Source organism: Salvelinus fontinalis, chromosome 17 (assembly GCF_029448725.1).
Source record: "Salvelinus fontinalis isolate EN_2023a chromosome 17, ASM2944872v1, whole genome shotgun sequence".
NCBI classification, from domain to species: domain Eukaryota; kingdom Metazoa; phylum Chordata; class Actinopteri; order Salmoniformes; family Salmonidae; genus Salvelinus; species Salvelinus fontinalis.
In genome coordinates this window covers 34,502,304-34,517,321 of record NC_074681.1, presented here as the reverse complement: position 1 = coordinate 34,517,321, position 15,018 = coordinate 34,502,304, and the positions used below count along the sequence as shown (strand labels likewise).

General features: G+C 43.3%; 1 protein-coding gene across 41 annotated transcripts in view; it reads left to right on the top strand.

Moving 5' to 3' along the window:
* The first annotated feature begins 825 nt into the window (after positions 1-825).
* LOC129814186 (kinesin-like protein KIF1A) overlaps positions 826-15,018 on the top strand; it is a 52,093-nt gene continuing 37,900 nt past the window's right edge. For 9 of the 41 annotated variants that reach the window (XM_055867102.1, XM_055867105.1, XM_055867097.1 and 6 more), the window contains exons 1-6: positions 827-1,215; positions 8,928-9,117; positions 12,912-12,985; positions 13,122-13,304; positions 14,094-14,162; positions 14,794-14,972. In XM_055867102.1, coding sequence (XP_055723077.1) covers positions 9,012-9,117; positions 12,912-12,985; positions 13,122-13,304; positions 14,094-14,162; positions 14,794-14,972 — 611 coding nt within the window. In that variant the 5' untranslated portion in view covers positions 827-1,215; positions 8,928-9,011. Of the gene's footprint in view, positions 1,216-1,303; positions 1,648-7,722; positions 8,032-8,927; positions 9,118-12,911; positions 12,986-13,121; positions 13,305-14,093; positions 14,163-14,793; positions 14,973-15,018 lie in introns of those variants that run through there. The other 32 variants (XM_055867117.1, XM_055867112.1, XM_055867107.1 and 29 more) reach the window with 8 other exon arrangements.

Here is a 15,018-nt window from a genome sequence, read left to right as displayed (position 1 = left end):
ACGGCAGGTTGTGATACAGCCTCTAAGACCAGGCTCTGATAGAGAATATGATCCAAGGATATTGTCTATTCAAAATGATGACTTTGTAAATTGATCTGAGAAAGAGCTTCATTAGAATATCTCGGGAAGAGAACTACAGTATCTTGAAGGGAGGAAAATCCCATTCATATATTTACTTCACAGAGATCACTCACGAAAATACAAATACAAGGAATTACATGGTGACTTCTTAGAGTATTTCTAACATATCTCTGCTCTCTACTCTGTAACAGCGTTGCAGTCCAGTATAATAACACAAATCCTTTGTGTCACTAGACAAAGAAACCATATTTGCCAGAAACAATGACCCAAATTGTTGACTAGTGTCCACACAGCTGAATACTTGAACTCGAACAACAAAGACTTCATTCACTGAACAGCCAGTGGATGCATGTTTGGTGTAGTACTGTATGTGTACATGCATTGACCCGGGATAGAAGTACAACGTTACTCTCTTCTGTTTAGCTTAGTGAGACACCAATGAGATCTACCCCACCTCAAAGTACTGTATCTGTTCTTTGTATAATGGCGGCAACACATGGACCCCTAGCCATTTCCTATCCATCCCAGCCTTTTCATTCCGTTTGCTTTCTCCCTCAGTTCCCCCCTCCCTCCTCCCTTCTCTGTGTTGCATCACTGGGTTCGCCTGGTGTGCTATTATTTCATTTTTCCCCCATTGTATTCACAGGAATGTCCCTGTATTGATGTGTAATATTGTTATTATTGTTGCAATACATTTTTTTCTTTCTTAAATAACTGATCTCTACTGCCTGCTCCCACTACGATGATGCTGATGTCATCACTGACTCCCAGCAGCCTTGGCTGAGGCACCTGAGCCATTTTTCTGTGGACCAACCAAAGGTCGTTCTCTTCTGAGTTCGCCTCTTGCGTCCATCTAGCTCTAGCATAATTCCTCTCCTCCCTGTCTACTCCCCTACCCTACCCATGTCTGGCTGGCTGGCAGACAGACTGACGCGCTACTGTGTACCAGGCCCTGTTGTTAGAACCCATTCACTCATAGCCCTGACTCGGGTGGTCTCGCTCTGTGTCTCTTTCTTTTGCTCGGGGCGGATACTCCCTGCATGGATACACTGAGGGAGGCTGTTAGCTGATATCGACGGGAGGAAAAAAGATCAAGGAGGAACCCACTGCGGTCGTCGAATTCGAGGTGGTTAGGTAAAACGATTGAGATGTGTTATTTTCTGATGAGATGTTGTTTTTTTGATCATGGCCTTGGGTTGACGCAGTGGGGAACCAAGGGTGGTGCTCCGCTCTTTCTCAGGGTTGAAACAATTGTTTTTACAGGTTTACAGAATAACCTTGTCAATAGCCTATTTAATTCAATCTGATTCACAGTCAAAATAAACAACTACATATGATAATCCTGGATTTGCTCATGTGTCGCAGGGATGAATTTATGGCCGGATGAATTCAATGACATCGATATTTACAGTGGGCGAATAGCATAGCACCAAATGGAGTGATGGCCAGTAGCCTATTGCTTTGACAGTGCGTTTATATTGAGGTGCGGCAGCGCAAGATGTTGGAGAAGACAATATTTACGTTATGTCTGGTCTTTTCGAGTGCAAACAGAAAACCACGAACTAGGTCGGTGCATAATATTTGTCACTTTAATATCCTTGTCGATTATGTAATTGATGTACTTATTACGTTATTTTTTTTGCGGGCTGCATGTTTTGTGATGCTGGCAAAAATATGTGTTCTGATGGTGTGCACATGAAAGATATGACTGGGGAGATTTTTCGCAACCACGTTGGGTTGATAGCCTATTGCTTTCTGTAGAATCAAGGAAATCATGAAATGTAACAAGCCAAACTATTTTGTAATGGATGGGACATTATTTGGTCAATAGGCCTACCGACGCAGGCCCTAATTAGGCTACATATTGGCATTGTCAGCTGCAGCGTTGTAGACGGAACATATTTAAATACCCATCGAGAATGAAGAGAAATAAGAGCAGTGATCGATTGTACAGATAGCCACGCTAGCTTTGCCCTCATGTTGGTGCTAGCAAGCAGGCTATGTAGTGCTACACATTGCTTTAAATTGACAAATTAAAATACTGTATTAAAATACTGTATTATCTATTTTAGCTGTATATTTACAGCAGCATACTGTGAATTATGATGCATTGTGGGAAAATGTGGGTTGAGAAATAATCTCTGGCTCATTAACATATATTGAGGTGCGCCTTGTAAAAGGCTATATTTTCTTGCACCCATTAGTTAGAATGCTGTACCCCACATAATACAGTAGGCTACATACCAATACATAAAAATATGTATATTTGTTCTGTATATCTACAGTAACACACTGGCTACTGTACTGTTAGAAATGTACTGAAACACAGTACCACCCACAGAATACAGTGACAAGCTGTGTTTTGGGAATTTAAAAACCTTTCTCCGTAAAGCTACAGTAATTTACTGTAATTCAGTACTCCTCCAACATAATATAGTACCATACTGTAATTTTGGAGTGATAAAAGCCTTTTGCGGGTTCATGGTATTGTTGTGGCCCATTAACACATTTCAATAATGGGCAGCTGCAGCCCGCAATTTGGGGCATTCCTGTATGTGGGCATTCCCCCTCAAGCATTCCATTGGTTCCTTCATGAACAGCCCCCCGCTAGCACCTGAGGCTGGGGTGACACTATGTAGCTAACTAGCTAACTAACTAGCTAACTTGCTCGTTAGGAACACGGTGTGCTAACGAGCTAACTTGCTCGTTAGGGACACCATGTGCTAGCTAGCTAGTTAGTTAGCTAGCGAGCACACGGTGTTGCCACCGCCTCCCGGACTACCAGACTAGCTGGCTAAGCTAGCACATAGTGTCCTTCGCTCTAGCCTGTTGAACGCCTGCCCTTGCCATCCTTAACAGAACTGCGAGAAAACAGCGACTGACAGGCGAGGACAAAGAACACTGTCTACTGGTGAATGGTTAGCTAACTACCGTTGTCGCCCCCTCCCCTTCTTCTCTGGGGTTTATCGGCATCCAACGCTATTGTGCATTAACGCCACCTACTGTACTGGAGCGCCCCTAGCCTTCCCCGCCTGTCCTACTTTAAAAATTTAACAATATACAGTGCATTCGGAAAGTATTCAGACCGCTTGACTGTTTCCACATTTTGTTACGTTACAGCCTTATTCTAAAATGGATTCAATTGTTTTCCCCCCTCATCAATCTACACACAATACCCCATAATGACAAAGCAAAAACAGGTTTTTAGGAATTCTTCTAATTTATATTAAAAAATAAATATCACATTTACATAAGTATTCAGACCCTTTACTCAGTACTTTGTTGAAGCACCTTGGCAGCGATTACAGCCTCAGGGCTTCTTGGGTATGACACTAGAAGCTTGGCACACCTGTATTTGGGGAGTGTCTCCCATTCTTCTCTGCAGGTCCTCTCAAGCTCTATCAGGTTTGATGGAGAGCGTCGCTGCACAGCTATTTTCAGGTCTTTCCAGAGATGTTCGATCGGGTTCAAGTCCGGGCTCTGGCTGGGCCACTCAAGGACATTCAGAGACTTGTCCCGAAGCCACTCCAGCGTTGTCTTGGCTGTTTGCTTAGGGTCATTGTCCTGTTAGAAGGTGAACCTTCACCCCATTTTGAGGTCCTTAGCGCTCTGGAGCAGATTTTCATCAAGGATCTCCCTGTACTTTGCTCAGTTCATCTTTCCCTCGATCCTGACTAGTTTCCCAGTCCCTGCCGCTGAAAGACATCCCCACAGCATGATGCTGCCACCACCATGCTTCACCGTAGGGATGGCGCCAGGTTTCCTCCAGACGTGACACTTGGCATTCAGGCTAAAGAGCTCAATCTTGGTTTCATGAGACCAGAGAATCTTGTTTCTCATGGTCTAAGAGTCCTTTAGATGCCTTATGGCTAACTCCAAGCGGGCTGTCGTGTGCCTTTTACTTAGGAGTGTTTTCCGTGTCGCCACTCTACCATAAAGGTCAGATTGGTGGAGTGCTGCAGAGATGGTTGTCCTTCTGGAAGGTTCACCAATCTCCACATAGGAACTGTCAGAATGACAATCAGGTTCTTGGTCACCCTCCCTGACCAACAAGGCCCTTCTCCCCCAATTGCTCAGTTTGGCCGGGCGGTCAGCCCCTGGAGAGTCTTGGTGGTTCCGAACTTCTTCCATTTAAGATTGGTAGAGGCCACTATGTTGTTGGGGACATTCAATTCTACAGCCATTTTTCCCTACCCTTCCCCAGATCTGTGCCTCGACACAATCCTATCTCTACGGACAATTCTTTCGACCTCATGGCTTGGTTTTTGCTCTGACATGTACTGTCAACTGTGGAACCTTATATAGGCAAATCATGTCCAATCAATTGAATTTCCCACAGGTGGACTCCAATCATGTTGTAGAAACAGCTCAAGAATGATCAATGGAAACAGGATGCACCTGAGCTCAATTTCGAGTCTCCTAGCAAAGGGTCTGAATACTTATGTAAATAAGATATTTCTGTTTTTATATTTAATAAATTAGCAAAAAGAATCTAAAAAACAGTTTTTGCTTAGTCATTGTGGGGTTGTGTGTGTAGATTGATGAGGGAAAAAAAGACGTAATCCATTTTAGAGTAAAGCTGTAAAGTAACAAAATGTGGAAAAGGGAAAGGGGTCTGAATACTTTCCGAATACACTGTAAGTATAAAGAGGGGTTCCTGAAGATGCAGGAATGCCCACATGCCGGAACTCCCCGAACTGCAGTCCGCAATTGCACCCTTCTCACAAATGTGGAGGTATACCTTGGAAGAGGCTATACTTGTTTCACCAGTCAGTGAGAGTGCTGTACCAATGTAAATTAGATGTGTTTGCACATTGTTACAAGACTGTATACAGTCACTATATGACAAATGTTTCTATTCCTTTGGCCTGTTTGTGAGTTTAGTGTTGGTTGTTCATTTCTGATTGTCTAGTTCACTTGCTTTGGCAATGTAAACATATGTTACCCATGCCAATAAACCCCATTGAATGGATGTGCGGTCGTAGTTTCCTAACAATTAAATGTATATAGGGAACAGATCAGAGTGGCGTCAAGTTTCAAACCTTTAATGATTGAGTGTTTAGCCATGTCCTTTCGATCTTTTTTGTCCTGGGAGTCACTGCCAGTTTAGACCTGGGTTTAGACCTTGCCATAACCAAGGTCTAAACTGGCAGTGACTTGACAAGTTCAAGTGAAATAAAACACCAAATTGGTATGCTGATATATATAATTACCTATTTGCTGATAGCAATTGCTGTAATTTTATTACAGTAACATTTAACAATAAAGTACTGTCTGCTGTATATTTACTGCAGCATTCTCTAAATGATAGTGTATTGTATGAAAATGTTGTGGGAGGGGAAAGCATCACTGGCTCATTAACTTATTTTGAGGCGTGCCTTGTAAGTGGCTATATTTGATGCACCCGTTATCGAGAATGCTGTGTACCAATTGAACTGATATGTTGGAGTAGTTTTCTAGCTGTGTAAGGTGTATAAAGAACACGTCAGTGACAGCAGGTCTTAAACTTGAAATGGTCGAATATTTATCTGTGTCATTTTGATCTGTTTTGCACTGTAATCACAGCCAGTTTGGAAGACTTTCAGGCCTCTAGAAGTGCAAGTGCTATACAACTGCTAACATGCTTACAGTTGCGTTTACTTCTTTTTACAGTGTTGTGCTGTCATTGCTCAGAATTTTACAGTAACGTACAGGAAGCTAGTGGCAAGTTACTGTGAACATAGCAATGTGCTTTGCACTAGCGAGAGATGTGCAAAGATACATCAGAACAGTATCTTGTAACAAATCCAGGTTAATTTGAAGACCAAAGCATCCTTAATTAACTACAACAACATTCCCAGTAACGGTTACAGAAACGGGTTACTTGCTATGACTTTGCTAAATACTGCCTGTTGTTGGCACTAGCTACTGGCGCTGAAAATCTTCAACAGTTTACTAACCACTGTGCTTCCAGTAATGCACTGTAAATTTTAGAAATACATAATGGTACTGTAGTCAGGTGTTCCAGTAATATGCAGTACATTTGTGTTACTGTAAAGGGCCTGTAAATCTACAGTGATTTACTGGTTTCTGTGCTGCCAGTAATTTACTGTAAACATTACAGGATTCCCCCCCACAGTGTAACAGCCAATCCAGTAGGGTCTGGAAACTATAGTGAGTTTCGGTCAATAGCAACGTGATGTCGCTTTCCCCATCTTTGTTCCCACCCTGACTGCAGTTCAAACTCATAAAAGACACACCCTTGTCCACTTACCCTCGCCTTATGCCCTTGGGGGAATCCCCGTCGCCATCTTGGCGGGTGGTCCAAATGATTAGCCAAGCAAGGGAAGTTTGCAACGTAAGCACCTCAGCCCTCGTTTATAGTCGAGTTTGCGAGTGCACAATTATGTTCACTCTGGAGCCTGAAAATCCCCATAATTCAATTCGTGATGGTTGTACATTCGCTAAGAAAATCTGCGAAAACTTAAAAACAACATCAATGGAGAAGTCAACATACAAGTGTAAGTAAAAATAAATGCAAATAAATTAGAAATTGTGCTACTAATGACGGCACAAACACGTCTCGTAAATGTTTTTGTTTTGTTATTATTTGGAAATTGTACTAATAACATTTTCCTTCTTCAGAAGTTCAAGCTAGGCAGGCTGACGTTAGTTAGCTAATTAATTTGCTAGTTATCACACATTAGGTGTATATTAATAATGATATACAGTATGATAACACTCATTTTCATAACAATAAAACAGGAAGATAAATATAATAGCAAGGTGCAATAATTTGCTGTTAGTGAGAAAAAGGAAAATCTATTGTAACAGAGACGTAGGGAGTCATGAAGCAGGTGCAGTTGGGGAGTTTAATAATAACTAATGTGGCGAGATACAAAACAAGAGCAGCGTCTGGAGAAGAAAACAGAACCAATACTGTCTGTTGAATGAAGCTACAGAGTGCTGGATAAAGGAGAAGTAATCAAGGCAGTGATGAAGTCCAGGTGTGTATAATGATGGGGCACAGGTGTGCGTAATGATGGTTGCCAGGTGTGCGTAATTCTGGGTTGCCAGGACTGTCGCTTAGTAAATAAGTAAATTCCTCACATTTTCTGACTGTGATGTTTTCATATTCGCGAAATAGCCTATAGGCCTACAACAAGTTAAGATAGGTTACCATTTGTCCCATCTCTCATTTAATTGCACCCAGTTCACAGTAGTAAATAGCTAAGCTATTTAAAGTATTTTGCTCTATTTGATCCGAGATGGTTCACCTTTTCCATTGACATTTGTAGGCTACGTCTGAATACTGTATTGTCAAATTTCCAGAGCAGGCAATGTTTCACTTATAAACATAATACATATATCATAACCATTGCAAAGTATATTCCTCACCTTTTATGGCCATGATGAGTTCGTATTCCCCATTCATGTGTGTAGGCTTCCACTGTATGTGGGCCTAATGTAGGCTAGTTTAGATTAGAAAGTAGAAAATGTTTCAGAATTCGCAGACAGTGCAGCATATTTAGGTTCATGAAAAAGTAAATACAAAACATTATTGAATTCAAACAATCTGTTTACAGGTTCACAACAATGTGCACTTTTTTTTGTCTTTCAGAAATGGTCATATTCAGCAAATGTCACTGCAAAAGAAAATATTCTGTCAACACCTCTAAAGACATTTGATCAAGTTCGCCATGCAATGCTATTTCCTTAGATACTGTAATTCCAATTCCTCCCCAGTATACAGAACACAAGGGTGTTATTGTGACTATAAAAGGGGTTATTTGCGGAGGGATCGGATTCTACCAAGAACCGTTTTGATCAGAAGAACCCTTTTTGGAAAACTACCTAGAACCTTTAACATCCTATGAACTGTTTCTGGAAGTCTTTGATGATTCTTTGGAAGGCAAGAAGTGTTCTACAAAGACCCATTATATAATTTTTACCCAGCATGCTCTATTGCAGGTAGCGTTTCAGAATTGTTTGTTTTACTGTAATATCTGTGTTTTTGCATGTACATTGATTGGTTGATACATTTTATGTTACACAAATATAAATAACATACAGTTTTCTAAACTAATCCACTCTGTTAGTAATTGGATTTATGGCACCCGTTACTGAGATGGTTGAGACAGTTTAGATGTTTGAGGTAGTCTCAATATTCAATCTTCCCTACCTTGGCAGTCATTCAGAATGCAGGTTGTGGGTGATTAACAATTCCACTTGTTGGATATCCTAACTCTGGCTGGATTGCAGTAAGAATTACACATCACTTTACAAGTCAACATTATGTGACTTGTAAACCAGGAGATTCTTAACACCACTGTGTTAGGATATAACTTGGCCCTTAAAGAAAGGTCTTCTGATACAGTAAATATTATGTATTGTCATAATAAGGCTGATGGGCTCTCGTTAGAACCCTTCATAGATGGTTTAGGAAGAACCTTTAGATGATCAAATGGTTCTTGGTAGAACCCTTCATAGACGGCTCTAGGCAGAACCATATTTTATGCATGGGGTTCCTTGAAAAACCCTACATAGGACCCTCTGCAAAGGGTTCTACCCAGCACCAAAAAGTGTTCCCCTATGGGGACAAACCGAAGAACCCTGTATGGTTCTACTTAGCACCTTTTTTTCCAGAAGAGTATATAATGCTCGTTCACAGTTTCACGACATGTCTGATTTATAATGGGAAACATGCGTATACGTATGACAAGTTTATACATCTCAATGTTTTTGTGCGTGCGCAGTCTTTTCAGATATTTATTTTAAAAAACATTTCTTAGATGATGGCATTACAAATTCGTTCAAATTAGATCTTCATTCAAATCACCATCTCACTATGGCATCCCTCTCCACAGGTGTTAGGCATCTACCCGGTGACAAGCCCCTCCTGACTGAACCCCTCTATAGTCGCGGGCGCATCCCCCCCACTGACAGGCATCATGGCGGGGGCTTCAGTGAAGGTGGCCGTCCGGGTCCGTCCCTTCAACTCTCGAGAGATCGGGAAGGACAGCAAGTGCATCATCCAGATGTCAGGGAACACCACAAGTGAGAATTGCATATTTGTATTATAAGAAATGTCTACTATATGCTATTGGTGTAAGAAAACACATGGACCTGAGGACTTCAGCTTTGCTCTTTCGGTGTAGGTTACTTCTTGTTTAACCTGGGCTGGATGTTAATTGGCCCCCGAATCAGAAGGCCTATCCAGGGTTGGGCTACCACAACCAAAACAAAACATTTCTATTGAAAAATATTTTGGTTGGGTGATTGGGTGATTGGGGGTCCGCCCTGCCTAAGTACTGTTAGGGGAAATGTTAGAGTCTATGTAGGTAATGTTCTATACTAGTAATATCTCTGGAATATGTATTGATGAATCCTTGAAAGGCATTCCATTGGGATATACAGCATTTTCCAGTCTGATAACTCCAGGCAAAGATGTCCTCATCAATAATGAATTGATTTGATTAAATATTTACTAATATGGTCTGCTTTAGATTGGGCTTTTAGGAGACAGCCTCATATGGCATTTTAAATGGTTTTGGAGGTGCTATACATTCGATCTAACACCATCTCAAGCTTATTTTAATAAATTCATCACTTCACAACATAGACCCTTCATGGTGGATTCCGATCATCTCTACTGTAGAGAATCACTGAAACATTGCGCGTCTGCCATTTTCTGCTTGGTGCTCGGAACACATGCTTGAAAGCAACAGGATGGTGGGTAGTGAGGCGTGCAACACATGAGACAGTCTCCAATGGGAACTGAGAGCCTGTCTCTGTGTGTATGTGTTTGTGGGGGTGACCTCTAGAGCTTCTCATCCCTCATCACATGACCCAGAGGGTCCAAAAGGCCTCGTTGTTTCTGTCTCAGCTGAGACGCTAAGTCAGATGATGTGTGTGTGTGTGTGTGTGTGTGTGTCATATTCTGCTTCTTTGTGCCTGTCAACGGTCTGATGATGACCTCATTCCCACAGTGTTTAGCATGGCCCAGATTCGGAATACTCAAAAATGGCTTCCTTTCCTCTTCCTGACTGATGTGAAAGTACTGGATTCGTGAAAGTAATAGGGAGAATGGCCAATAGCAATATCAACCATCCTCTTCAATTTCACCTTTCCAGTCAATACAAGCGAACAAGGATGAGGAACTAGAAAATAGGACAGGAAGCCACTTTAGAATATTTTTATTTAGCCAAGTTGTCCTACCCTCTCTCTTGGATACAACTGTCTCAGGAGGACTGAACCACATTATTCTGTTCCACACAACAAAGACTTTCAATTTGGCTGATTACATATCCCCATGAATACCTGATATACACTGCTCAAAAAAATAAAGGGAACACTTAAACAACACAATGTAACTCCAAGTCAATCACACTTCTGTGAAATCAAACTGTCCACTTAGGAAGCAACACTGATTGACAATAAATTTCACATGCTGTTGTGCAAATGGAATAGACAAAAGGTGGAAATTATAGGCAATTAGCAAGACACCCCCCAAAACAGGAGTGATTCTGCAGGTGGTGACCACAGACCACTTCTCAGTTCCTATGCTTCCTGGCTGATGTTTTGGTCTCTTTTGAATGCTGGCGGTGCTCTCACTCTAGTGGTAGCATGAGACGGAGTCTACAACCCACACAAGTGGCTCAGGTAGTGCAGTTCATCCAGGATGGCACATCAATGCGAACTGTGGCAAAAAGGTTTGCTGTGTCTGTCAGCGTAGTGTCCAGAGCATGCAGGCGCTACCAGGAGACAGGCCAGTACATCAGGAGACGTGGAGGAGGCCGTAGGAGGGCAACAACCCAGCAGCAGGACCGCTACCTCCGCCTTTGTGCAAGGAGGTGCACTGCCAGAGCCCTGCAAAATGACCTCCAGCAGGCCACAAATGTGCATGTGTCTGCTCAAACGGTCAGAAACAGACTCCATGAGGGTGGTATGAGGGCCCGACGTCCACAGGTGGGGGTTGTGCTTACAGCCCAACACCGTGCAGGACGTTTGGCATATGCCAGAGAACACCAAGATTGGCAAATTCGCCACTGGCGCCCTGTGCTCTTCACAGATGAAAGCAGGTTCACACTGAGCACATGAGCACATGTGACAGACGTGACAGAGTCTGGAGACGCCGTGGAGAACGTTCTGCTGCCTGCAACATCCTCCAGCATGACCGGTTTGGTGATGGGTCAGTCATGGTGTGGGGTGGCATTTCTTTGATGGGCCGCACAGCCCTCCATGTGCTCGCCAGAGGTAGCCTGACTGCCATTAGGTACCGAGATGAGATCCTCAGACCCCTTGTGAGACCATATGCTGACACATGCACATTTGTGGCCTGCTGGAGGTCATTTTGCAGGGCGCTGGCAGTGCACCTCCTTGCACAAAGGCGGAGGTAGCGGTCCTGCTGCTGGGTTGTTGCCCTCCTACGGCCTCCTCCACGTCTCCTGATGTACTGGCCTGTCTCCTGGTAGCGCCTGCATGCTCTGGACACTACGCTGACAGACACAGCAATTTTTTTTGCCACAGTTCGCATTGATGTGCCATCGTGGATGAACTGCACTACCTGAGCCACTTGTGTGGGTTGTAGACTCCGTCTCATGCTACCACTAGAGTGAGAGCACCGCCAGCATTCAAAAGTGACCAAAACATCAGCCAGGAAGCATAGGAACTGAGAAGTTGTCTGTGGTCACCACCTGCAGAATCACTCCTGTTTTGGGGGGTGTCTTGCTAATTGCCTATAATTTCCACCTTTTGTCTATTCCATTTGCACAACAGCATGTGAAATTTATTGTCAATCAGTGTTGCTTCCTAAGTGGACAGTTTGATTTCACAGAAGTGTGATTGACTTGGAGTTACATTGTGTTGTTTAAGTGTTCCCTTTATTTTTTTGAGCAGTGTACAATATATAACCCACAAACCCAGTCTATTGAAGTGCATAAGTGACATCATCATAGGTCAGTCACCACTGATGATGCTGCTGTATTAATCAGAGGAACATCATCACTCACTGCATCACTGCAGTTCCTACACTGAGTGTACAAAAACACTATGATCCCTTATTGATGTCACCTGTTACATCCTCTTCAATCAGTGTAGACGAAGTGGAGGAGACAGGTTAAAGATTAATTTTTAAGCCTTGAGACATGGATTGTGTATGTGTGCCATTCAGAGGGTGAATGGGCAAGACAAAAGATTTAAGTGCCTTTGAACAAGGTACGGTAGTAGATGTCAGGCGCACCGGTTTGAGTGTGTCAAGAACTGCAAAGCAGCTGGATTTTTCCCTGTTCAACAGTTTCCCATGTGTATCAAGAATGGTCCACCATGCAAAGGACATCAAGCCAACTTGACAGAACTGTGGGAAGCATTGGAGTCAACATGGGCCAGCATCCCTGTGGAACGCTTGCTACACCTTGTAGAGTCCACGCCCCGAAGAATTGAGGCTGTTCTGAGGTCAAAAGGGGTGCAACTCAATATTAGGAAGGTGTTCCGAATGATTTGTACCCTCAGTGTATATGGACCACAGACAGTAGCTGCTACCAGGGGCATGCTCAACTTTTGTGCCTTGGCCATTCAAGCCTTCACAGAGAGGCACTTGCTCAGCTTTCCCCAAACGCCTGGCCTAATTTCAGATTCCACCAGGTCTACAATTATCCCTAAAATGATGACAATGCATTTTCCACTAATGATATCTATGTAGCCAGCCAAAGACTCTTTCTAGTTGCTATTTATATTTGGTCTGCCATAGCCGAGGACTACACAGTGTTTCACCATAGCTTACTTTCTGCTAGTTTATGGGTTTGGTCTGGGCACTTCTCTAACCTTTGTTTACTTCCTGTCTGTGCTTTTAGCAATCATAAACCCCAAACAGCCGAAGGAGAACAAGAGCTATAACTTCGACTACTCTTACTGGTCACACACAACAGTGAGTTTCACCACATACACCTGAAAGACTTGAATATCATGCGTTTCAAGACCATCCAAGCCATGAGCTCTACATTCACTCCGTAATAGCTAACTAACGTTGTATTCATACTAAAACTCTGTCTTTCTCTCTGCAGCCGGAGGACATCAACTATCATTCCCAGAAGCAGGTGTACAAGGACATTGGGGAGGAGATGTTGCTGCATGCCTTTGAGGGATACAATGTTTGTATCTTTGCCTATGGCCAGACTGGATCTGGGAAGAGCTACACCATGATGGGCAAGCAGGACCAGAAGGATCAGCAAGGCATCATCCCTCTGGTAATCTGGATGGCTGGATGGATGGGTGGAAAGGTGGATGGATGGAAGGGTGGGTTGATGGATGGATGGGTGGAAAGGTGGATGGATGGAATGATGGATGGGTGGGTTGATGGATGGATGGATGGGTGGGTGATGGGTTAATGGGTGGAAGGGTGGATGGATGGAAGGATGGATGGATGGGTGGGTGGAAAGGTGGATGGATGGAATGATGGATGGGTGGGTTGATGGAAGGGTGGGTTGATGGATGGGTGGGTTGATGGATGGATGGATGGATGGGTGGAAAGGTGGATGGATGGAATGATGGATGGGTGGGTTGATGGAAGGATGGGTTGATGGATGGATGGATTGGTGGGTGGATGGGTGGGTGGTGGGTTAATGGGTGGAAGGGTGGATGGATGGAAGGGTGGGTTGATGGATGGATGGGTGGGTGGGTGGAATGGTGAAGGATGGATGGGTAGAAGGGTGGATGGATGGATGAATTAATGAATGAACGACAAAATGTAGTTAAACATCATATAATGTAAAGTTACTTCATCGTGTCAGATACTGGATCTTTGGAAACCCATTTAGTTTTATGCCAGAAACATCAAAGCCTTTTATTGATAATACATGTGCTGTGTTCATATCAGGGTTGGGGTAAATTCCATTTAAATTCCAGTCAATTCTGAAACTAAAACAAATTCCAATTTCAATGTATTTCCTTAATTGGATGGAATTTAAATGGAATTGACCCCAACCCTGGTTTATATCCGAGTCTAACAATGCTTCTCCATGTTCTATGTCTGTCAGCTGTGTGAGGACCTCTTCACCAAGATAAGTGACAGCAATAAGGAAAACAGCTTGTCCTACTCCGTGGAGGTGAGTGCTCTCTCTAGTGGTTTGAGAATGAGCTTCTATACAGGACAAGCCTACTGCTTTTCAGTGGGTTAGGGCTTTTACCTCCTGGGTGATACATACTGAACGAAAAAAGTGTTTGTCCCATTTTTCATGAGCTCAAATCAAAGATATCAGAAAAGATCCCATACTGTATGCACAAATTTGTTTACATCCCTGTTAGTGAGCATTTCTCCTTTGCCAAGATAATCCATCCACCTGACAGGTGTTTGCATATCAAGAAGCTGATTAAACAGCATGATCGTTACACAGGTGCACCTTGTGCTGGGGAAAATAAAAGGCCACTCTCTAAAGTGCAGTTTTTGTCACACAACACAATGCCACATATGTCTCAATTGGCATGCTGAATGCAGCAATGTCCAACAGAGCTGTTGCCAGATAATTTTAGGTTGATTTCTCTACCATAAGCCGCCTCCAATGTCATTTTAGTGTACATTTCCGAGTTAAATGCACACCATTAATTTTTGCTGTGCATATGATAAGAGTTCAGATAAGAGTGTCTTCTCTGCCCCAAGGTGGTGCTGCTCAATAGACATTTGATAGGCACTTAGTTCTCTTGATTGGCACTTCTATAGAGTATTGACAACCTCCACAGGTGAGCTACATGGAGATCTACTGTGAGCGTGTGCGTGACTTGCTGAACCCGAAGAACAAGGGGAACCTGCGTGTGAGAGAGCACCCCCTGATGGGGCCCTACGTGGAGGACTTGTCCAAGCTGGCCGTTACCTCCTACAATGACATCCAGGACCTCATGGAGTCTGGCAACAAGGCCAGGTAAATGGGGCTTTGGATGGATGATGGATGGGTGGGTGGGTGGGTC